Source organism: Parambassis ranga, chromosome 17 (genome assembly GCF_900634625.1).
Source record: "Parambassis ranga chromosome 17, fParRan2.1, whole genome shotgun sequence".
NCBI classification, from domain to species: Eukaryota; Metazoa; Chordata; class Actinopteri; family Ambassidae; genus Parambassis; species Parambassis ranga.
The window spans coordinates 11,247,870-11,272,557 of NC_041037.1; the positions used below are offsets into that span (position 1 = coordinate 11,247,870).

General features: G+C 43.9%; 1 protein-coding gene across 1 annotated transcript; it reads left to right on the forward strand.

Moving 5' to 3' along the window:
• Positions 1–1,397: 1,397 nt before the first annotated feature.
• On the forward strand, positions 1,398–23,264 carry LOC114449629 (semaphorin-6B-like). The gene is made up of 17 exons (XM_028427439.1): positions 1,398–1,523; positions 12,914–13,037; positions 13,874–13,985; positions 14,865–14,925; positions 15,001–15,063; positions 16,775–16,873; positions 16,959–17,049; positions 17,300–17,419; positions 17,939–18,027; positions 18,110–18,327; positions 18,399–18,530; positions 18,779–18,928; positions 19,003–19,179; positions 19,481–19,621; positions 20,234–20,311; positions 20,924–20,985; positions 22,276–23,264. Exons 2-17 carry the CDS (start codon positions 12,917–12,919, stop codon positions 23,262–23,264), a joined length of 2,703 nt encoding a protein of 900 aa, XP_028283240.1. The 5' UTR covers positions 1,398–1,523; positions 12,914–12,916.
• Positions 23,265–24,688: the final 1,424 nt, after the last annotated feature.

Consider the following 24,688-nt stretch of genomic DNA (forward strand, 5'->3'; position numbering starts at 1 on the left):
TAAATGATCTAAACAAAATGTACTTGTATCGAACTTAAAGGTACATTTCATACAGCACAAAAGCTTTTTGTGTTATAATAATTATTTATCAATACAATGGATGTTGTACTTTGTATGTGACACATTATCTGTTAAAAATCATAACTTATCTGTCTTTACTGCCTCCAAAACCATCTAATCTCAAGCTACCTGACACAACAGACAGTTCTCTGCTATGTATGTCTGTGGATGCTCTCATTCATCCAGGTCATGTTCTGTCCAAGAGTTTCAATCTTTGAATATGAATAAATAAATTGAATGTAGTTTATTTTGAAATCAGAAGGTTGAGGTGGACTTGTAGAGTTTTCCTGAAGTCGTTTCGCTGCTCAACCAAGCAGCTTCATCAGTTCTAACCATGTTCTAACCACATTTCCCCACCAAACAGTTAGAACTGATGAAGCTGCTTGGATGAGCAAGTTAAGTTGTGATACACAGATCTCTTTTCAGTTGTTTTTCCAGGTTAAATCTTTGATATTTATTTATTTATTTATTCAACTGGAAGTCCTTGAGAGCCTTCCTTTATTATTTATTAAAATAATTTTTACAACTTTTTTACAACTAATGGCATTAGATCAATAGCACAAAATGCAGACTGAACCCTGAACTTCATTTTATGTTGGTAAACACACCTGCATCAAAAGTGCTGGTGAATTTATTTGTATTTGAACTTTATGTTTGCAGATTTATAGAGAATGGTTTATTGGTTTATTAACATACAGCTTTATGTTTAGGCCAAGTTTCTAATGGCTTGACAGCGAAAGAAGCGCGTGCTTGCATATGTGTGTGTGAGTGGGTGTGGGTGTGTGTGATAGACAGACAGAGAGAGAGAGAGAGAGAGAGAGAGAAGGAGGGGGGGGTGGGATCTTCCATTCATCATTGATCCACTGCAGGACTGTGTTTCAGGGGGTGTGAATTATGGGCCCCTGTTGTCACTGTGCCTGCTCTGCGTTGGACGTTTCACCTCTCCACTGTAAATTTAAAGAGGGGATTACATTTTGCTGACTACTGATTTTGGAGCCGTAGCTTGAGCAAGTGCAGACAACTGCCCGGTGCTCCTGACAGAAGAAGACTTAATAGCTGCTGCCCGCATTTCTTCAGGATTTGGGGTTTCTGCAAAAGGGGCTCAGACTGAGGATATACCGGGTCAGTAAGCGTATTCTGGAGCGCAGACAACATCGATAGGGTGCTGTTTACTCAGTTAGATTACGGACCTTTTTTGTAGAAGAGGTGAAAAAAAGGTAGTTGACTGGGCGTTCTGGACGCGCTCGGTAAGCTGTGATGCTACGGCGATGCGCAGGAACCGTAGAGGGAAGAGACAGGTGAGGTGCGGCTGAGGAGCGGTGTTATCAGAGCGCGGCTGTGGATACCGATAGCTGGGGTATCCATCACCCATTTTTTTCTACTGGGAGGAAGAAGATCGACCGGAGAGGGCGAGTTGGCGACTGGCACCTGTCTCAGCACCCTATACCTGGCCATCTGGTGCGGTGAGTGTGCCAAATGGTGGGATTGTAAGACGGGTATGTGTGAGAGGAGACGTTGAGGGGGGAGGGAGGTGGATGTGATGAGCAGGTAAATGTGCGCATTTATTTTTTTTTTATTAGTGCTACAAATGCTGCATTGCCAGTCCAATCCTGGGTTAGCCTGTGGGCTAGATGTGTCTTTATTGTTGGCACCGTCTGGACCTTTGTGGGCACGAGGTGGTCTTTGTGTCTGATGCAAGTTTGATGCTTTATTTGCCTATCTCTCCTGCATATCTTCCTCTTCTCACGTGTTGCATGGGTCTCATTCGGTCTGAGTGATGTCTCAACAAAAAAAAAAACACAACACACACATGATCTTTCTCCTCATCGCTGCATTGCAAGGACGAGTACCCAGCCTGATCTGATTGCACTCCTCATCAGGATCATAGGTCCTGATCTAAATGAGGCCTGTTACCTTCCAGTTTTATTGTTCCCGTGTGTGAACTGATGTTGTTCATTAAATGCTTACTTAAGGTTTTTCTATTAATGAGAGCAAAGGTCACATCTGGTGATTTAGAAGCTATAAGTTGAATTGATTATGTCATTAATCACACATTTTCAGGGCAGTTGCCACAAACTATTAAAGAAAAGTTAAAATAAAGAAAAATAAATAGATACTTGTTTATGATGTATGCATATTTTCTTTGCATATAGCTGATAACACTTGGCGCTAGTGTGCATATGTCATGTGTCTTACATAGTTACAATAACTTACCTATATTGGACATAACCCCTCTGTACACTCACAGCCTCCATGGCCTTAAGTTGAATGCTCACTCACTGCTGTCCCAGCTCTTACCCAAGTGATTTAGTAGTTATATGTAATTTACTGTTTACAGCTTCGTCCTTCATACTAAAAGCCATCGAGCTGCACAGAAGGACTATAACAGCTCCCAGCTGCTGTGCTTTATGTTTGTGTTTCCTGTGAGAGTTGAAAAGCAAAAAGAGATGGCTGGAGATAAAAAAAAATGAAAAAGGAGTGAGGGGAGGAAGAGGAGGAGGAGGGGATGGAGAGACAGACACACAGACAGACAGACTGGGGGATACAAAGGATAAAAGTGTGGCAGATAGCAATCTGCCATGTAGGCTACAGAGGGATCGACAGAGAATGTAAAAGGCAGGAAAAAAGGAAGAAATGATGGAACAGAAAGCGCAGAGTGAGCAGTCACTGAGGGAGAGGGGCTGCAGACAGCAGTCTGAGCGGGCGTGAATGGTTTCCCTGTTATCCCCGCTGCCCACACAGACAGCCTCACAGCAGCCGCCTGAGCAGGTGCTCACCCTGATACACAGCGACCGCGGGCAACAACAGGTGCAGCCACTGTTTCCTCCAGCCGTCCCAGAGCTACACTAAAGCCCTCTGACACCAAAAACACCCTCCGCCCATACTGAAGGAAACCAAATGGATACTTCAATCTACATTTGGGACATGAAGGGATTCAATTATAAAATTAATTATGTTTTAAACAAAGTTGGAAGCACTTGAAGCAATAAGATAGGGCAGGCTGCAGGTAAAAGCAATCTAAGAAAGTCCTCAGGGTAAAACAACTGCCTGCAGGGAAGTTTAATGAGCTCTATTGATCACATAGGACTCTATTCAATCACATATGCTAAGCCGCAAACAGGGCATGCAGGGACGGCGAAAACCAGTAGACTGGATTGCCGTATGTATAAAGAAGAGAGAAATCAAAGGCAGATTAGTGCATCAGGGGTTGCTAAGGAGCATGTTTCTATAAATGTGTAGAATGACAGTGTAGTGCATGTCGGTTAAATAGAGAGAGAGATGAAACAGACAGAACGATGTTGGAGGGAGAGAGATGTTACCTAACAGCTTCTCTGTTCCTATTGCCAAGAGAATACGTCAAGCAATTGGCGACAAATTGCCTCACTTTACCTCTGGTACACAGAAAAGGAACAGTCAGACTCTCCTGGTTCTAACACTGTGGGCTAGGAGCTGCCATTAAACCAGTAGTTTTCTAATTGGATTGGCTCTTTATTGCCCACCCTGAAGACATTCTATACACAGCACACCTGGCTGGGTGAGTAGATGTTTGAGTATTTTCTGTGTGTTTGTCAGCTCAGTACTCTAGTTGTCATTGTTTCACAGAGACTGGACATACCTACCTACCACCCACCGCTCTGCTTATGAAAGAATGTCAACATTGGCTCATACAGTGTTCAGCTTACCTTTAGCTGTATGAATGTGTCAGAAAGCAGACAGGATTAGTCACTAATCGGATCATAACCCAAGGCCTTGTTTTAAGTTTTGCCTTGTATCTTTGAGATCTGAAGAAATGTTTATTTTCCTCAAAAGCAGCCAGATACAGCATATTTTTTAAGGCTCAAGTTTCACACAGGGTGCCATGTTTGGTGGGAGTCTTTTTGAGGAAAAGCAACACTTCAAAAGGGTGTTGAAGTCCACAGACCTCAGGGCAATGAAATCAGAAGGATGTAAGCGGGCAGGCATCTGCTGTGTGACCTGTGCCTGCTGGGTCCTCTGAGTGCGGACCTCAGGGAGTCATTCTGCAGGATTAAGAGGGCGAGAGGATCAGGAGTCATGCAGGCATACTTTTTTTACTTGTCAGCAAGTAGCTTTTATCCCAAGATAGGTATTTAAAATAAACCCCTTTATGCAAGCATTCTCTGTATTGATGTGAGAGGCCCGTTCCAAAAAGTCTTCCAGATGTGTTAAAAGGAAAAGATGTAGAATAAACTGCACCCGTCACAGGTGTAAACTGTCCATGGTGTAATAAACTCTACACCATAAGACAGATGATGTTCAGGTGGCCAAGGTGGCTGCACCATGTGGATTTTGGTTGCTGCATCAGCCACGTGCAATAATATCTTGAAGTTATTTTCAGTGCTAAAACCCCTCATATACTTTACACTGGCCGTGCATCTTCAGTTTTATGACTCTCTGTCTTCACCGATTCCTCCCCTGAGGCGCAGCTTCTTTTTATGCACACTGTGTGGCCCGTGCACAAGCTGTGTTTCATTTTCCTTCATTTCCTTTCAGGTAATCCCTCACCCAGGGGGTCTTAATGGCATGACCTGTGAAGGCATGCATGTTTACACACATGTATTTTTGTCCCTCCCTTCTTTTGCATGTAGCTGGTCCTCCCCTTTAGCTGCTTGGAAATTGGACTGTGAGTGTGTGTGACTGTGAGTGATATGGCAGCTGTTTCTACTCAGAGACAGTCTGATCTCTTACATTCTCTGATCTCATTTACATCACAAAATTGCAAAGTGAGAAAATGACCAGCCACTTTATGCTTCCACTGGATCACTCACACTACACATCTACAGCACATGCACACACACACACACACACACACACACACACACACAAAGAGATAAGCAAACAACCAAGTAACCTTTTTTCAAATGCCACCACTAAGGCACTTGACTTTTTACTTCTCTGCACAAAATGAATGAGGATAGATATTTCTCTGGAGCTTGGTCTATCTTCTCTTATTTTTCTGTGTTTTGTTGTCCAACAAATTCAGCGAGCACCTATGCCAAAAGCAGGCTTTAGTTATGGCAGCTTAGCCAGAGGGATTTGGAAGACTTTTTTATTGGGAGATAAAGGCGTCCAAGTCCTTTGTCTCCCAGCTACTGGAGATGGTTTTGTAGCCTGATGAAGCTTTGTTGTGGCTAATCTTTCTCTCAACTTCCTGCCCCTTCTTATAGCCATCCACTCTTCACAACAAACACAACTTTTCTCTTTCAATTACACCTTTTCATCTGGGGGCCCAGTCATAACCGAAAGGAGAGGAGCACAGCATAGCAGAAACACAATTATACCTGCGAGGAGGGGGGGGGGAAGGCTCTCGGGGAGGAGGTGGCGTGTTTGTGTCTGTGCATGCTTGTGTGCGCGTGTCAATCTACAAGCTGGTTCTTTGGCATTTTGATATCTGCTGTGTGTAGACCACCTATTGTGAGCTCTGATCCTCTTAGCAGGTTTCTGCCAAAGGAGCTATATTTACCGTTACTGGTGATCACAGCACACAAAGAACAACATGTCGAGAATATGAGCTACCTTTCAGCCTGCTTCTACGGCAGCATAAAACAGGCGGCTAACAGAGTATGAGATATATGGTAATGGCTGCCACGTTCCGACATTAGCACAGCCTCTTTAGAATAGTCTTTGTTGAAGAGGGAAAATGAAATGCTTGGGCTGCGGTCTGCGAAACATACGAGACAACAAAACTAATATTTGTGGCTAGTATCTGTTTATCTCTATGAAAACAGTAAGAAAACAATCATTTTCTTTGTGCTGCATGTAAAAAAAAAAATAACAATGGTTAGCTTCGTTAAGATGCTCCCTAGAGACAGATGGCATGGACGGACCTGCAACGAATAATGACTGTAAAAACAGGTCAGATTTAAAGATATCAAACCCTTGTCACAGCTGTGTAATTAGACTGCATCTTCATTGCCGTCGTACACGCTGGGTTGTGCGTGCATTTGACTCTGTGCTCATAGTGTGTGTCTGAGTGTGTGCACTGCATACTCATGTGCTTGCCTCTAGCTCAGAGCTGTGCAGTGAATGTATATGTGCTTACTGCAGTCAAACTCTGGTTAGTAACGTTTGCCCTTGCTGCAGCTTTGTACAGCCCCATAGACGTGTGTGTGTGTGTGTGTGTGTTCACATACGTTTCATTCTCAGCACTCAGCTTACTTGTTTTTGTAGTCATTTGTGAGTGTTTTGGTTGCTTTGTCCATGTGTTGTCTGAGCTGTTTATCCCCCTGCATGGACATGTCCATTCTCCATAAGCTGATAACTCTCCACATTCATAGACCACAGTGTGTCTGTCAGTAGCAGCAATTTGGCTTTAGGCAGAAGGCCTGATTGGGGAAGAAGTCTGAGGGGAGATGGAGCTCTTTTTGGCGAGACTCCAGCTCTGTCCATCCTATTTTAATTACCTATGGCACTCACCCAGGGGAATATCTCTCTTCCTCTCTGCTTCTGTATCTCCTCTCCTTTCTTTTCCTTCAGCTCTTTCTGCTACCATCTCACTATCTCTCTCTCTTCTTTCAGTCTTTTTTATTTTCTTTTTTCCACGCCTAACCTAACAGCACACAGCTGCGTCAAAGGTGTGTGCAGAGGTAACCTTTGCATTAGCATATAAATGACCCTGTAGATTGAATAGTATTTTAGGATATTTAACAGCAGAAGACAGATTCCCTTAGCTCTGATTAGACCTGTTCTGAGGAGACAGGCAGCCACTTGAGGGAATATCGCCTCCACCTCGATAAGATAAAGACTTGACACAGTGATTCTACTGCTGAAGAACGCATGACTGTGAGTGTGTGTTTGCTACACAGTTTGTTCTTTCTTGTGTTTGTATTTGAGTGCATGCAAACACATCTGTGTTTCTGAATAAATATCCATTGTCTTTGTGGTTTGGCCTGTACTGATGTATCATAAATGACAGCACCTTGTCTGTTTACCTCTGCCATGATATATACACTGATAGTTCTAGCTTCTGTGGTGTGTGATGCTGTGCCAAAACCCACACATGGATGAATAGTTATGAAATAGTTGCATTGTGCATTGCTTTAAATGGAGTGATTAGCATTTTGTGAAATACACTGTGAAACTATTGCTAGGATGAAAAGATGCTGTGTGTCTGTGTACACAACGAGCTATCAGTTATCCCAGCGTAGACTAGGAAACAGGAAAAATATGGCAAAAAACACCCCTCAAGCTAAGCATTTAACACATTCTAATTAATGTGCAAAGGTGCAGTCAGTGTTCCCAGCTGAGATGCTCATAATCCGCCATGATTGGTGATGAATATTTGTTAAATGTTTTTGTGATTCTCTGACGCTCTGGAAAAAAAAATGTAACAGGGTAAATTGTTTTTGTAATTTCAGTCTTTATTTGGAGTTGTCTCCAGCCTTTTAGCACAAAGCTAACATCTGCTGGCTGAGGCCAAACATTAGGCTGATATATGTAAGATTTATGTTGTTGTTAGCGTTCTCATTGAAAACCCGACTACAACATATGACGCAAACGTCAATCCATGGTAATGAAACTGTTTCAAAAGTCTTTGTTCTCCAAATTTATGAATTTATTTTAAATCTATAAATCCATGCTTTAACACATTAGGCTACTGCAGACGCCCACAGTTTGTCTTCCATCAGAGATGCTCTGCTCATACTAAGTCTGCATGGAGTCAGTAAAGTGTGTAACTGTGTGTTTTTAGCTGTATTGTACTCCACAACATTTTTAAATATTAACCAGATGTAATGTTGATGTGAGTTAACACTTCAGGAACACTTAAGGCTCGACACCACCTGAGTGTAACAACATGTTATGTGTACATCATGGTGTTTTTGATGGACACACTCTGACATATTTTGTTGAGTCATGTGGTTTGTCCATCAGCGGAAATAAAAGTGCAGCACTCCAAAGTCTTTTTATTATCAGTGGGTATCAGTTTTAAGCCTGTTAATGAAAATATAGTGCTCACTTGATGGCGTACTGAAGTGTGAAGGTGACCCACTTCTCCCAGTTTAGCCCGTGTCTGTGTTTCTAGCCCTGGGGCATCTTGCTTTATTCCGGGCTTTAACCTGCATACTGTCCTTAAGGAGCAAAGCGTGTGGTAAAAAATGAGAACATGTACTAAAGCATCCTGTTTCAGACGATGCTTTAATGCTGATGTATCAAGAACAAAGACCTAATCATTGTAATAATAATCCAGATGAGGGAGCCTGGGAGTTGCTTTATTTTCACATATACTGTTTTTCTGTCAAAATCAAGTAGTGACGTCCAGGCTCACCCTTAAAGTGAAAATCCCATTAAAATAACTCTTAATAAAAAGTGTAAGTGGGTGTCTAATAAATGCATTGTTGTGTTTTTCAGTGAATATGCTCCATTACACTGATTTAAAATGAGCTATATGATATTCCTTGCTAGTGTGAAGATTATGTGGAGACAGAATGCAGGCAGCTCCCCCATCCCCCTCCTTGGAGAGAGAGAGAGCAGGGACCCCCACCTCCTTATCTGTATGTCCACATAGGACAAGTATTCTTGCATACTCATATGATCTGCATGTATTCATGCTTCAGTGTGTGTGTGTGTGTATGTGACAAGGTCTCACATATGCAGGCATGTATGTGATAGAGGGTGGACCCGCCCTCCTCGCGTTTACATCTACTGCAATAGAACATCTCTGCCTAGCTTTGCTATTGGTTGCTACGGTAACAAAGCGCAGTGTGGAGTGGCTGCTGCAGCCAAACAGAGAGCGAGAGACAGAGGAAAAGGGAAAGAAAGAAAGAGAGGGAGATTTCGCCTGTAGTCCTGATCACAACAGCAGATTTAATACAACGTATCAGAAAACACTGCCCTGACTCAAATGTCAGCTTCGTGAACGATGGGTTTGGATTCGTTGGTGGCCGCACCTCACTGTAGTTGAGTGTAGCAGTTCAAGGCTTTTGACGGCAGTGCATTGGGTTTGGTTAAATTGACTGTGAGTGACTGCTCATTCTTTTTGTATTTAGGTCTCTGTGTTTCCTCGTGGTCAGTGAATGCTCCTCAGCATGGATGCTGCTCTTTATTCTGTCTCAGCTTAGCAGGATGAGAGTATTGATTTTGCTCAGCAGCTTTAATAGTTGAGATGCCTTGTGCAAATATGAGCATGTCCAATATACACTAAAGGCCACTGAGGCATTTTGGGAGGGGGGGATCATGGGTAAATATTAAATAGATAATCATTAAGCACATAATTTTCACAGGGCTTGTTGACATATGGGGGACTGTATAGAAGTTCTCAGTATGCTACTTCTGCTCTGTCACTCCTGTCAGATCAGCTGTAGCAGGTCAACAAGAGCCCGGTGACATGAATCTCAGCCGAGGCTGATGGGGACAAAACATATGGGCAAACTGATAAGAGGTGAAAGCAGGTGTGTATGCTCCTTTAGATGACCCGCTGATTGGCTAATTATGTGGGTGTTAGCAGGTGATTTGCTAATGGGTTGCCTGATGAGGCTAGATTACACCGCGTGGCTGTCGCCATCATTACATGCGTCCCACGATAACAGTGTCAGTGTCACACCATTTAATCCTATCACGCCAACACGATCTGACACAAATAGCATAACACCCTTTCTTCTCTGCACTCACTCGTCTCTCCTCCCTTGATTTCCTGATACTCATTCTGTCACCGGTCTGTTTTTTTATAGCTTGATGAGCTGGATGTCTGCAGCAGGCTGTATCTCTCTTCCTCCCTTTTGTCTTTTATCTTTTAACTCTCTCATCTGTTTCTTTTTGGCTCAGCAGGGAAAACTCAGAACTCCTGATAACCAAACGTCAAAGCCTCGCCCTATGAACCTCTTTTTATAGCCCAGAGCGTTAAAAATACTGCCTTTGTCATGGTGGTGGCCAGCTAGCAGCAGAGCTCTAATATGTTGGCCTTGGCCCATATCTGATGGTTTATCTTATGGATCAATAACCTTGATCAATACACACTCTAATGAGGAGGCTTCATCAATGATTGGCCGCAAGGTTTTAGTCTGCTGCATGTGGAGGTGGACATTGTAAAAGACCTGAGCAGAATTATTATGTAGGATAGTTTAGAGCCTTTTTACTCAGGCTATTTAATATTCAGTCAGTATTTCAGGAATAAAGAACCATGTTTATTGGTAATCAGTGTGTTCAGGCACACACCAGTGACATCACTTGCTTTAATCATCATATTTTGTGTGCTTTCTGAATAATGAAGACGATTGAACTGACATGGTATTTATAGCTCAACCTCCTGTGGTTGTGTGTATATAGTGCATGTGAAAAAAACAACAGCCCAACAGAGGACACAAACTCCAGCATCCTCTGTGAATGTTATGTTATAACCACTACCTATCCCATTATGGGAGAAAATAGAGGCAGCAGTCAGATTTCACCTAATAAGGAGCAGGAGTACAAGGAGAGACAAAGACAACAGCGGTGTATTTAGTATCAAAAATGTCAGATTAAAGCTAACATTAATGAGCCAATATGGCAGATTTAGTGAGTTATAGGATGCATGGTTTGGTTGTATTGCCAGAAATATAATTAGATAGTTACTATATAGTCATAAATGACTTGGTCCCTATATTTCTTAACCTTTAAGTTATTAGACGTAAACCTAATTAGCTATTATCTATGCCTGTTTGCAGTGCACAGCTGACAGCAGCACAAACTGTGTCCCTTGGTGGCAACTGGATAATGTGGCTAAGCCTGTTCATATGATGGCTAATCTCACTGGAACATACGCTTCATTTAGTTCTTTCCATCCATCCCTTCAGTCTAGACAAGACAACAGAATTTCATTTTAGGTTTAAGTATCACATTTGGAACCTGCTCATGAAATGGCCATAATGAAATGAGGCTGACCCTAAACCTGACACAATCAGTTATAGTCCTGGGAATCCCAATGGAGAGTCAGATGAAACAACCCCCCCCCCCACACCCCTCAGGGCTCCTCCAGTGCTACTGATGAGGAGAAGGCTTAGAGACGTCAAACCTGCAATCTCAGAGCGAGAATTTCATCTGAAGTGGCCCCCAGAGTACGTTTCCAGCCCACATCTCCCTTCTGATGTCTTCAAACAGACTGTCATTCAATCTCACGCCAGGTCTCAAGTGTTGGCAACATATGACTGTGCTCATGTATACAACTACATGTGTGTGTATTACATCTGGGTGCATGTGTGTGCCTCTAGTAGCAGTTGTCATCACCTTGGCAACAAACACATCTACCTTTCTACCTGGAGTTCTATTACTGAAAACAGTTTTTATATCTGGGAACAGACAAGATGAGAGACAGAGAAATGAAGGGAGGTAGGTGATGGAGGCACCCAGATGGAGGATGAAAGGAAATAAGTGGGGGTTGGGGGGGTGGGGTGTGGAACATAGCATTAAGGGTGTTTTGATATTGCTCACACCTTTTCTTCTAACCTTTCTTTTTAATTATGTCCCAATAAATTTCACATTTTTTGTCAGGATCTCAGCAGCCCAAGACAAAAAAAACTAAAAACACTCTGTCCTTTATGTGCTCCTGATGGTGTCTTACCTCTCTGACATCAAAGACAGTTCAGATGGTGTAGCTTGGCCACAGCCATTTTGAGTAAATGCATCGAAAAAGGAACCACACTTCAACATGTGTTCGACAGTGTGGCTACCACAATTTATGTCTGGCAGTAACTTATGTGCAACTGTATTATTCAACTGTCCTGGTTTAATAGGTGCAAGAGATTCTGATATACAGTGTGAGAGCTTGCTGTCGACAGTTTGAACCCTTGTCTGGGTTTTAGCCATATTGTGAGTGCAGTAATGTGTCTGTTGGTCCATTGCTGTGGAATTGCTGGACTAATTTTCATAAAAATGATGGTACATGTGGACATTTTAGAGCATAGGGTGCCCCTAAAGAAGTAGTCTGAGAGGCTCCAGCAGAAGGCTTTAGGCGTCAGAAAGAGAGCCTGTCACCATAGCCAAGCTGTGCTGGTGCTCTTTTATTAGCAAAGAAGATAATATTTTGGATGAAAAAAGAAAAAAGAAATGGTTAAGAAATTGAAAAGTATTAGCTTGCTGACATTAGTATTGAGGTTTAAGCAGTCTCACAACCAGTACAGCTTAACTTTTTGGAATGTGTGTGTGGATCTATTTTACACATTTGTGCTCTTATCTTTTTTTTGGCTATTTATTGTTTATTTATTTGAGGTTTTAAAGCCATTATCTCAAGCTGAAGAAGAATGGAAAATGGCTCTATAATCCCCCCCAACTATCAGGTCACCCTGCTTTTCTCCCTTTTATTTTCTCGTGATTTAAAGCATTCTTGACTTTTGACCTTTTGAAAGACATTGTCCAGCTTTCCCTAGTCACTCCGTTCATCTCTTCCTTTTTTCATGCTTTATAAAGGCCACCTATTCCTTTATTGTGCCTAATTACCCCCCAATATAGCCGCCATATGTCTGTACGGAAGGATAATTAGCGAGCGAACGTTACCACCCAGACAGATTTTGTAACTGTGTCAATGTTTTGTCTCTCAGTGTGTTATATGGCTGTGAGAATCCATTTCAGTTCACACTGTTTGACAATAGACTGACATTTCTCACAATAGACACCCATTACACCTATAACGCAGACAATGGAATGCATTAGCCCCCTGCTGAATCCAGGTTTGTGACAGCAGTCACACTGCTGCACTTCTGACCCTTTCTGTCTCACACACACACTGAAATACCTGTTGGTTAATTCCCATGCACTAAAACTATCTGTCAAAATGTCAATACACACATTCAGTCACACACACAGGGAGCGATACTGTACACAGCGCACAGTGAACATTTTTCTCCCCTCTCCCCTTTGTTAACAGTACATGTGTGCTGCTGCCATGGCGACCGTGGCTCCTCCCATCACATTTCTCCTGCTGCTGCTTCAAGTGGCTGATGGCTCATTCCCAGAGGAACCCAGTCCGCTCAGCTATGTCCCTGCAGAGGGTATGTGTCCTTCTTCTTACTGTGTGGGTGTGTGCATGAGCGTAGTATGTGCAGCATTGATGAATAGCTCTGTGGTGAATGTGGAAATCGGGGGTCAGGGGTCAGAACCTTGGTGTGGAGCTGCTTTGGAGCATATAGATAAATAAAGCAAACTTCACTCCATATCTGCATACATGAATAAATATGAGAGAAAAGAAGGTATAAAGGAAGAAATGTGGAAAAATGTGACATCACTGTGGATTTTAGGCAGTGGCAGATAGTTGGACAGGATGGGGTGATACAGATGAGAAGAGGGAAAGCTGAGTGGTGGAAGAGAGAAACCGGGGAGACAGGTGGAGATGGATCACTGTGTCCTCCCTCCCTCCTCTGCAGTCAAGGACAGTGAGACACTTTCCCAATTTGTCTCCCGACAATGAAAGCTCCCTGTGGAGACCTCCACTTTGAAACTTTTACTCTCCCCACCTCATCTGCACTCTCTCATTTGTCTGAAATGAGGGAGAGAGGGAGGAAATGCCTTCTTTTTTCATATTAATAAAAAAAAAACAGTGATTACACATAGCAGAAAACACCAAATGGATAAAAGTGTTTGTGCGCCTTAAAGGGTACACCATTCATCTGTGCCCATTATCTTTGTTTCCCTGAACAAAAGCATCAAGAATGAGTGAAGACACTATTAAAAGTGAAGGTTAGAGAAGCTGTTTTATAGCCCACCTGAGTACTTTGGGAAATGTGCTTCCACTGTTCTCAGCTTTCACTGAATCCTTGAGCAAGGCACTTCATTTCAACCTTGTTGTTATTTGTCTCTGCATTTCTCTGGCTCTGTGTGTTTATGTTAGTGGTGAGGAGATATCCAGTGTTCCTGGGCAGAGCTCATCGTTCAGCTCAACAACAGGAACTGCACATACAGACGGTCCTCCAAGTCAATCGCACGCTCTACATTGGAGCCAGGTAACCAACAGCAACCACCTCCAACTGTGTGTTACTGACGTGTTCGCATTAATGTGTTTTTTTTTGTTGATGTTTTTTTTGCTTTTATTTGGTCCCACAGCTTCCATCTGCCGTCACTCTGCAGAGTGTTCATGTGATGATGTATTCAGGCTTGTTTTTAAATGTCAAGTGAAAGCTGTTGCTGAACATTACTGCATAATATGAACACCTGTGGTATGTGGTAGGCCCATGGACAAAATATTGTTCATTTATTTACATAATTTTTAATAAATGTAGAAAACACTCACACATAGAGGCATGCAAACCTGGCCTCATTCTCAAATCAAGATACAATGTATAATCTTCATACATTATCCAGTTCACACCATTTAACTGAAATATTTCACAATACAAGCAGTGAAAATCAAATGCTGGTTCTGTATTTGACCACAAAAACACAGAAATCGCAGGAACACACCCTCACAGTACAGGCTGAATGCCAGTGAATCTCATAATAACACATATCAACCCACAAAAAGAGGCACAGGGGCAACAGCTCCAGATTTTCACCCAGGAGGCTGGAGTGTGTGTCCCGTTTTCGTCCATTTTTTAAAAGGGCTGCCAGAGTGTTGGTGGGCAGATCATCAAAAATGGTTTCCATGACAACAGTATTATAAAAACTAATGCTGACTGGCGACATTGAAGATGATTTGTTCCCCTGTCTCTGACTTCACATAGCGTACATCAGAATAAACACACATGACCACAACAAGCTTCTCCTCCTCCTGGGTGTCCCACACATTAGCATCAGCAATGCCCCTCTGAAAAGTTTCAAGATTTTTTTGATTGCAAGAGCTTAAATTGGCCGCACTAATTAGACCGCTGTTGTGTGTTTTGCAGAGATGACCTGTATCGAGTGGAGCTGGATAACATGGTAGGGGAAGAGATGTACTACAGCAAGGTAGGTCTCATTTTTGTTGCACAAACATGCACAAATGTACACGCGGCACATACGGTGAATGTGGTTTTGTTCCAGAAAAGGACCTGGGAATCCAATAAGAATGATATTCGAGTGTGTCGGATGAAGGGCAAACACGAGGTAAGATTCAAACCGCACTGACTTTGAGATCCTCTCATGCACGCATCAATACGGTCTACACTATCACACGCTTGGACAGACACAACAGCTGTTACAGAAACCTTATTTCCTTTGGGCCCACCTGCATACGGTATTTACACAAATTTGATCTTGTTGATACAGAATCAGCACATCACTTAATCATGCTAGCTCAGTGAAACGTTACCTGGGGCTGAAAGACGTCCGTGAAGCTTGAAAGCCACCTGCATTGTGCCAGTTTTCCTCCTATATGTCATTCACAGCCTGGGTGGAATAAAACTGGGACTATTATGGGCCCATAGAAGATGATACAGTACTTTATGAAGGGACATTTACGAAAGATGAGGATTTGATGGGACCTAAGCCTGGTTGACAAGGCGGAACCTAAAATATAAGCCTCACTTTATAAATGTAGCAGTGCAATCTGAGTGGAACTCACAACAGAAAGGAAACAGGAAACATTACAGAGCAAACTGAGCAGAGAGAGTGACACAGCCTCTGGGAGGAAGTAATTGAAATCAGCTGAGGAGGAGAGCTTTAAATGTGTGTGGGCGTAGGGAAGATGTTATGGAGGTAAGGGCAGCCATCAGGTAGAAAGTAAAAGGTGGAAGGACATCATAGAAGAAAGGTGTGTGACGTCAAACACCGGACAAAAATAAACTGTGATTAAGATGGAGCTAAGACAGGGGGAGACATGAGGTGAAGAGAATGAGAGACAGACGAATCTACGAAATGGCAGCAATTCACCCGTGAATCATGCAGCACTCATCCAGATTCTATACAAGCCTATAGCATCTATAAGGCAAGTGTGCAGCATTACCAGTCACCTGTCAAGTTGTGACAGTCAGGAAATAGACATTATCTGAGCAAAAGAAGTGGAATTAATACTGCCATTAAAGTTTCCTTTAAATAGCTGGGCAGTGCCTTTCTGCATGTTTCCTGTAAAAACAAGGAGCGCTAAGGCCACACACCACCTGCGCTGTAAAGACTCATCCACCTTTGACAAGTGAAAGACATACAGTGAAGTGTGTTATTGCCAGTGTCAACAATACCTGAATGAATAAATAATACCTGTGCTGTGTTAGGACTGAAATAGAAACCGTTTGGGGACATTACAGTGGCACAGGAGCTGTTAAAGTGAATTTACTGCGTGCAACATCCACTTTCTTGAGTCTCCACATGTTGCTTGGCAACTGCTGTTTAATTAAACAAGGTGTTAATTTATTTGTTGTTTATTGGTAGTTTTTCTTACCTACAAATCCACGGCAGCTGTTTATAATTTTTCAACTTTATGTTAAGATGAGCTAATGTGAAACAGACTCCAAACTGCATACTGTAAGTGAAGCATCAAGACAGTGGAAAAGGTCAACAAATGTCCACTTTTAATGCTTCCACCTGTCATTTTCTCATCTAGACGTACAATTTATTGGTCATAAACTCTTAAAGGGACTAGAGGGCTTACAGTGTTCTCTTGTTTCAGATTCACTGGTAGTATCTGTAAACTTCTGTCAGCAGCCTTCCGCTTTGAAGACAGTTATAAAGTCCCTGTTCTATTGTTCCTCCAGATGGAGTGTGGTCGAGGGTGTGATTTCCTCTAAGGGTTGATTTAAGCTGCGTTCTTCATACTTCACACTGGCAGACTGGTTCAAAACCATCTTTTTTAACAGTTTCCTTTTCTTTTGTTGTCCTACAGGGAGAATGTCGTAATTTCATCAAGGTTTTGCTCAGCCAGCCCGACGGCCTGTTTGTATGTGGAACAAACGCCTTCAACCCCCTGTGTGCTAACTACACCGTTAGTATCCATGTATCTGTCCGCTGGTCATTCTCTGTGCACCTGCCAGCTGCTTTATCTGCATCATTTTTCCGTCCTGTTGCAGAGGGACACTCTAGAAATGGCGGGAGAGACTGTGAGCGGGATGGCACGGTGCCCGTATGATCCACGACACGCCAATGTGGCTTTATTTGCAGGTATAACATCTTGCACTCTAGAGATGAAGAATGTATTCTCTACAGCTGACATCAGAACCAGTTTCAGGTCCAGACTTTTAAATGTCTGTGCCCTTGTGTTTACCTTTACAAATGATTTATAGTCAGACCCGTCTCTGCATTGCTTGTTTGGTTTTAATCTTCCTGACCTTGTGCTATCTCTCTATCTGTATCTTCCCTCCTCCTCTTCTTCTTAATCTCTTCTCTTTCATTCCCTCTCTCTCTCTTTCAGATGGAAGTCTTTTTACCGGCACCGTGACAGACTTCCTGGCCATCGACGCGGTGATCTATCGCAGCCTCGGCGACAGCCCTGCCCTGCGCACAGTCAAGCACGACTCCAAATGGTTCCGAGGTACTTTTAGAAACAGGGACATTAAAGATTGCCCTCCAGAGCCAGGCACCTTTAATAGACAATCAGAAAGCAAATAACAGAAACCATCACTGTTATCTTGAGGAAATTGAACTGCTGCGCTTGTTTTTTCATAAGTGGCACATAAGACAATTTTAGGCAGCTAAATAATAAGCTACATTTAGATAAACCAGATATGATTAGGCTTCCATTCACTGGATTTATTGTAAGTAGAACACAGGCTGATGTGTTGACTCATTAAAAGTCTTCATCTGAGGAAAAAAACAAGCCCAGGCAGGTCAAAGCTGGAACACTGCCAGATGAATAAATGATAAATAACGTGTATCCTCTTGTCTTTGATGATAAATTAAACAGGACATGAATATTTAATGAGCGATGCTGCTGGACAGCAGCTTCTTGTTGGCGTGAGCGTTATTACATCCCAGTGTCAGGGAGTGTGAAGCATTATTTTTGACCCCAGGCACCACGTTCATAACTGTGAGCGTGTGTTTTATTTTTCAGAACCCTACTTTGTGAGCGCCATGGAGTGGGGGCCTCATATTTATTTCTTCTTCAGGGAGATGGCCATGGAGTTTCATCATCTGGAGAAGGTCTCCTCTGTTCTCCTTCTTCTTCGTCCTCTCTCTGCTCCCTTTACTTTTCTCCTATTAATTCTCGTATTTAATATTCCAGGTGATGGTGTCCCGTGTGGCTCGGGTGTGCAAAGCAGACCTCGGCGGCTCTCAGCGCGTCCTCGAAAAACAATGGACCACATTTTTAAAAGCAAGGCTCAACTGCTCCGTCCCTGGAGACTCACACTTTTACTTCAACCTCTTACACGCTACAAGCAACATCATCCACATGCAGGGACGAGACGTGATCCTGGGTCTCTTTTCCACACCACCAAACAGGTACCACAACACACACTATGCACACACAGAAATGAATGATGCTTCCTCACCACAGTTGTTTTCTGTTGTAGCATCCCTGGCTCTGCTGTGTGTGTGTTTGACATGCAGCAGCTCGCTCATGTCTTCGAGGGCCGCTTCAAAGAGCAAAAGTCCCCCGAGTCTATTTGGACACCTGTCCCAGATGAAGCAGTGCCCAAACCAAGGTATTGTTATAAGTGCCTGTGAGCTTAAGCTTCAGCAGAACACTGCAGTGCTGCTGTCCTGGGCATCTGCCTTAAATACAGTCTGGTCTAAACTCCAGCTGTCAGTCACACTTTTGCTTTACTGCTGTTCAGCAAATATTCTAATACAGCCTGCAGCACATGAAAAAATGAAGCCCCCTCTGGCTCGTCCTTTCTTCTCGCTCTCCCTGGACTTCAATCACTCTTCTGTTCTTCCTTCTGGTCTGCAGGCCGGGGGGCTGTGCAGTGCAGGGATCCAGATTTAGCTCCTCCACCACGCTGCCGGATGAGGTGCTGAACTTTGTAAAGACCCACCCACTAATGGATGAGACAGTTCCACTGCTGGGACATAGACCCTGGGTGGTCAAGACTATGGGAAGGTATGACTCAGTTGTTTGATTAACTATAAGGAAATGTACTTTACTGGTCTAATGCATTGGCTTTATCTGTCTAGGTACCAGCTGACAACCATGGTGGTGGACACAGAAGCGGGCCCTCATAAGAATCGTACTGTCCTATTCCTGGGCTCTACCCGGGGGACCATCCTCAAGTTTCTGATGGTTCCCAGTGGAGACTCTGTCTCTCACAGCAGTGTGTTTCTGGAGGAGGTGGAAGGATTTAACCCAGAGAAGTGAGCAGACGTCCAACAAATGACAATTCTTGTGATCACACATGTAGTTCTCTTGGTCTGGACTTATCACTCATGCACACACTAATAATCTCACAGTTCACCAGTGTCCACTCAGCACCTGACTATTCAGGTTACTGTGAAAAAAGCAGCTCAAAACCCTAGATACTCCTGATATTGTGACCACTTGTATAAGATTGTGTTTGAGAAGCCCATATTACCCCTGACCTGTCTCTCTTTCTCTCTCCTCCTGTCTGACTCCTTTCCCTCTGCTCTCTGTCCTCACACTTTCTTCTGTCTCCAGGTGTGGAGAGGACACTCCTCAGGCTCGTCAGCTCTTGTCTCTGACATTGGATCGCACCAGCCACACTCTGCTGCTGGCCTTCCCCTCCTGTCTGGTCCGAGTCCCCACATCTCGCTGCCACCTACACTCACGCTGCATGAAGTGAGTGACACACGCTCACCTGTTTTTGTCTTTGTTTGACTACGTTTGCTTCCATTAATGCCCCTGTGGCTGATAAATAGTACTGTGTTATTGTAAGTGTTCTCTCTCCCCCTGTTGCTGTACTCATCCCAATAAAAATTACAATTCTGTTTTTGTTTTCAGTCAGCAGGGGATTGATGGCATGTATGTTTGACAAATCACAGCTAGCTTGTTGGTTTAATATTTATTCTGGGAGAATTTGTTTCTCTGGGAAATATTATTTAACTTGACGCGCTAGGCTTCAGGAGAGTGATTCATTATGAATACCAACAAGGCATTTGTTTATGAACGAATGGAACGGTGTGCTGTGAATGTGATTCCCACAGCGGATAAATGCCACATTTTGATAGCATGTACGAGTTAATGCAAAAAACGTGTGTGTGCCTGATGTGTATCGGATTTATTTAAACCTTTAACTTTAAAACATTGATGGTATGTGCCAGTGGATACACATGTTTTGCAATGCGAATGATCCACTACACTTTCCTTAGCCAGCTAGACTACAAACTACCCTTGTTTTTTCACCAGTGTTTCTCAAGGTTTATATGTGCTGTTGTGTATGTGTGTGTGCAGGAGTTGTCTGGCCTCCAGGGATCCGTACTGTGGCTGGACCAGAGGCAGCACCTGCTCCTTCCTGAGACCAGGCACTCGGTGAGGACGACAAAACCACACACACCACACTCTGAGCTGTTTACTAACGCTACACAGGAGCTGACTAAAAAGTATATACAAGTTATATAAAGGGAGTTTTGTAGGTTGTATATACAATAAAATCATTTTTCATTCAATAAACAACATTGATCAATGCTCAGTTTTGGTTTAAGATTTCATCTTAAAGCAAACATTGATCCATGTATCATAATTCCTAGTTCCGGCCCCTATCACCACCTGTATGGCTGACCCTGACCTCTGACCCCCGAGGGAAGGAAAGCTAAAGAAGAAAATCAATAATGGGATCAATAGGGTATCCCAATACAATGAATGACAAATCAATGTGACATATCAATTTTAGTGATTACCACTAAAATAAATATCATGTACAGCTTTCTCCATAAAAGAGTGAGCATGTTTATGTAAAAGGTCACTTTTTGCATTGATGAGTTTCGGTCAGCTGTGACTGCTGTGAGCAGTCATTATATACCATGGCGGCTCACATACAGTGGATTAACAGCGCCATACGTTTGCTGCTGTGCGGAATTTGTGCAAAAAACAACAAAAAAAGGAAAAGTGATGTGCTGATCTGTGATCTGTCTTTGGCTGCAGGCTCCCTTTCCAACAAGAGGTGGAATATGGAAACACCACCTCCCATCTAGGAGATTGCGATGGTAGGTTGCAGCACTATGACATGGTTCCTGGCTACATACAGTACACTGAAGGCAAGCTCCACCTAGTGGCTCAATCTCTCATTACACCTGTCTACTGTACATTTTGTTCTGGAAAAAAATAAGTCTGTAATACAGTGAGAGGGAGAGAGTATTCACAAACATTTTAATTAGCATTACTTCCTTCTCAGCTCAGCAAGATCTATTCAACCCTCACTATTTGTTCCTGCTTTGGTGTCTTTGTCAAAGCTGAATCAGGTGGAAGTAGACTTGGGATTTTGGTTTTAAACCTCACTTCCTACCGGTCAAGATGCTCCCAGTGTGAGATATTTTAATTAGGCAGGATGTGGAAGAGGTGTACCCACATGTAAACAATCTGAGACAGCAGGATGGGGAAATGCAGCATCCTCCTGTACATGAGGTTTTATTTTCTCAAAGCCGAACATCAGAGAGTGAGGGATGGGGAAGCTGGTAAGCATGCTGGAAATAGCTTAGCATAATGTCACTTGTGTAGAGAGGCTCAGATGTCACTGCAGCAGCACCACAGAGGTCCTCTTTGAACTTTGCTCTTAAATTCACAAAGTCAGTGGAAACAAAAAAATGAATTTTCCTTTCCAGAGTCTGAGCTGTTCCACTTGCTGTGGCCTACTTTAAAGTCACAAAATCCATTTGAATGTCTAGAAGACAAAAAGTATACATACATGCTCATTTGTGTTAAACAGGCTTCTAGCTTTTACCCCACTCCTAGAAAGTGATAGCACTAGAATGTCAGTGATGCCAGGCTGCAGACCCGAGTTGAGCCAGAGACAGGCATGTGCTGCTGCTGTGTCTGCAGATGGGAGTGATTATAGCTGGGTGGAAACACTGAGGTAATGGTATGCTGTGAGCAGAGACTGTCTGAACGACTGCATGGAAAGTGTGAGGAGAGGAGAAGAGAGTTTAAAAACAAAAGAGAGAGAGAAAAGTCAAATGCTTTGGTCTGGGCGTGTTGATGACAAGTGCAGGCCTCGTTGAACCCAGAGCTTGTGGAGCCTCAAGGCCAAACTGGAGAGAAGAAGTTCCTCTGAAACCCCATCATTTTATAAATGATGATCACCAGTTATGAGCGTTATTATAGTTATTGGTTTATTGTAATATGTTATGTCATGAACGGGGGAAAGAAGCAGAATAGAAGTATATGTAATAATAATAATAATAATCTTACACTACACCCTGTAGGCAGACACTGAAGGAGATGTCCACTGGACTCTGCTACTAAATGTCATCTTCATAATTGTGTCTCTATATCTTTAGGAATCCTGCAGCAGAGTTTGCTGATTGAACCAGAGAGCTTGGTCTCTCTCAACCTGCTTGTGGCATCTGCAGTCTCGGCGTTCACCATCGGGGCGGCGCTCTCTGGTCTCGCCGTGTGCTGGATCATGGCGCACAAGCCGTCCAACCGTCGCCACGGCAGCAGCTCACAGTCAGCCATCCAGCGGCGTGATAGAGGCCTGTTAAGTAACGGTGGTGGAATGGGAGGCTCTGTGCTGAGCGTGACACGACAAGGAGGTGGAGAACGTCCATGCACTCAGGGTGGGGAGACCCTGTTCGTCATGCCCAATGGCTGGGTGAAGTCAGGAGAACTCGACCCTGGTTTCCTGCCCACCCCTGAGCACACGCCCCAGCAGAAACGCAGAGGCCTACGACTGTCCGACTCCAACTCTGGAGGGTGGGACACCAGCCAGACCTACCTGGGGGGAGGTTCAGTAGGTCTTGGATCGCCTTGCCGCATACCCCCCTCTGTTTACCTGACCACCAGACTTTTCCAGCAGGGTGGAGGTGGGAGACATGGTGGTGAAGGCAGAGGGAATGACACGCCACGCCAGCAGTATGTCTGCCTGAGCAAGCAAGAAAAAGGAGTAAAGGGGACACCCAAGGCCCCCCTCAGGAAGTCAGCAGGAGAATATGTCTACCCCATGACCCCCCAGGACTCGCCTGAGCGCAGGCGGGTGGTCTCTGCACCCAGCGCCCCCATGGAGCACAGCGAGCCGCTGCCTTTGCGCTGGCCAGCCCCGGAAGGATACATCCTCAGCAGCCATGGCATGGTTGTCCCTGTCTCCCTGCCTCCACCTTCCATGCCCGCTCCCAGTGGCCAGGCCTATGTGTCCCAGCAGCACACCCCCGGGCTGAGCAGGGCTCTGCTGAGGGGGGCCCTGGAGCGAGGAGAGCTGGGTGAGCTGGTGGATCTGAGCCAGCTGATGAGTAAGAAGAACTGCAGTGACAGGACTCAGACTGGCCAGTGACTGTGGAGCAAATGAAGGGGACAGAATTCTGTCCATGTCCAGGAGTTCTCAATTTTATTTACTTTTCATGCTGTCTAGCCTCCTCTCTTTTCCCTCATATCTATATTTTATTCAGTCATTTAGCCTCGTTAATCTTCCCTTTCAGTTTCTCAGGCAATCCCTCGTCTTTCACCCTCCACAATGAGCCTCTGCTTGTGACTGGCTGCTGGGCCTGCCATTCATATCCTGGCTCACACTAATTGGTCAGATGGACTGAGGTTGTTGCTGTGTCTGCATTGCAGAGTTGCCTCTCTCTCTCTCTCTTTCTCTCCCATTCTCAGCAGAGGGAGGAGAGAGGAGAGACAGCAAAGAGAGAATGAGGACAAAGATGGACATGGTACTTAGAGGCTGCCTTGATAGAGGCTGCAGAGCTGGTCAAACACTACTGCAGTAGTGGGATGCTACTTCCCTCTTGGATAACATTAACCAGACTGCCGGCCATCTGTTCCCTGCTATATTACCTGTTGGCGTGATTGCCAACTGGGTACTTGAAAGGAAATTGCAAATTCTGAACATCGCCAAAAGTACCTGAAGCTCATCAGACAGAAAACTAAAGAGAAGCAAAAATCCTCCAGTCTGTTTCCTTTTCTCTCTTTCTCATACAGCGCTCACAAACATGCAGTTGTACAGGTGGGTATTTAGTATTCTGTGTATACGAGAAGCATGACTTGTGTGCCAAATGCCTCTAACCTGTCTCATAGGGATTTGGGACCATAACTCAGAGTGCAGAGTGCGGGACTGAAATGTCAGCAGTATTCCTGCCAGCTGCATGCTCTCTGTAATGATGGCATCTCAGCTGTCCATCCCTCTGTTCATTCCCTCCTTCAATCCATGTACTCTTTAATGACCAATAATTCCACAGGACACCGGATGGGACAGCAACACAACACTGGACTGGTAATAATATCAGAGCTGCAGAGAAAGATGGAGAGAATGCAATATATGGAGAGATTGTCCTTCAACATCACCTTAGGGGTTTTCTCCACACACACAAACACACACACACACACATTAGTTCTGCATTACAGAACACTGTCCGGTTTTATTGGGCAAAATTTGTCCTCCAGCCCACAGTGGGTCAAGGTCCCACAGATGTGATGCAGAACAAAGTGACAGTTACAGTGCTGATGATTGAAACCTTTGGCTTAACGCTCACACAGTAGGGCTAATGGAGATGTTCCCAGCAGGCAAATGGAACAATATATTCAGCCCATCAAAGTGTCTGGTGGTGTGAAGCGGTCAGGGTCCAGACCAACACAACATGTGTATTACAGAGGACATGACACTGAAAAAAAAAAAAAATAAATAAAAAAAAACACCCACTATGGTCAACAAATCATGGTGGTGTGTGCTGACCCATGTAGTGAGCAGCAATATATGGTTAA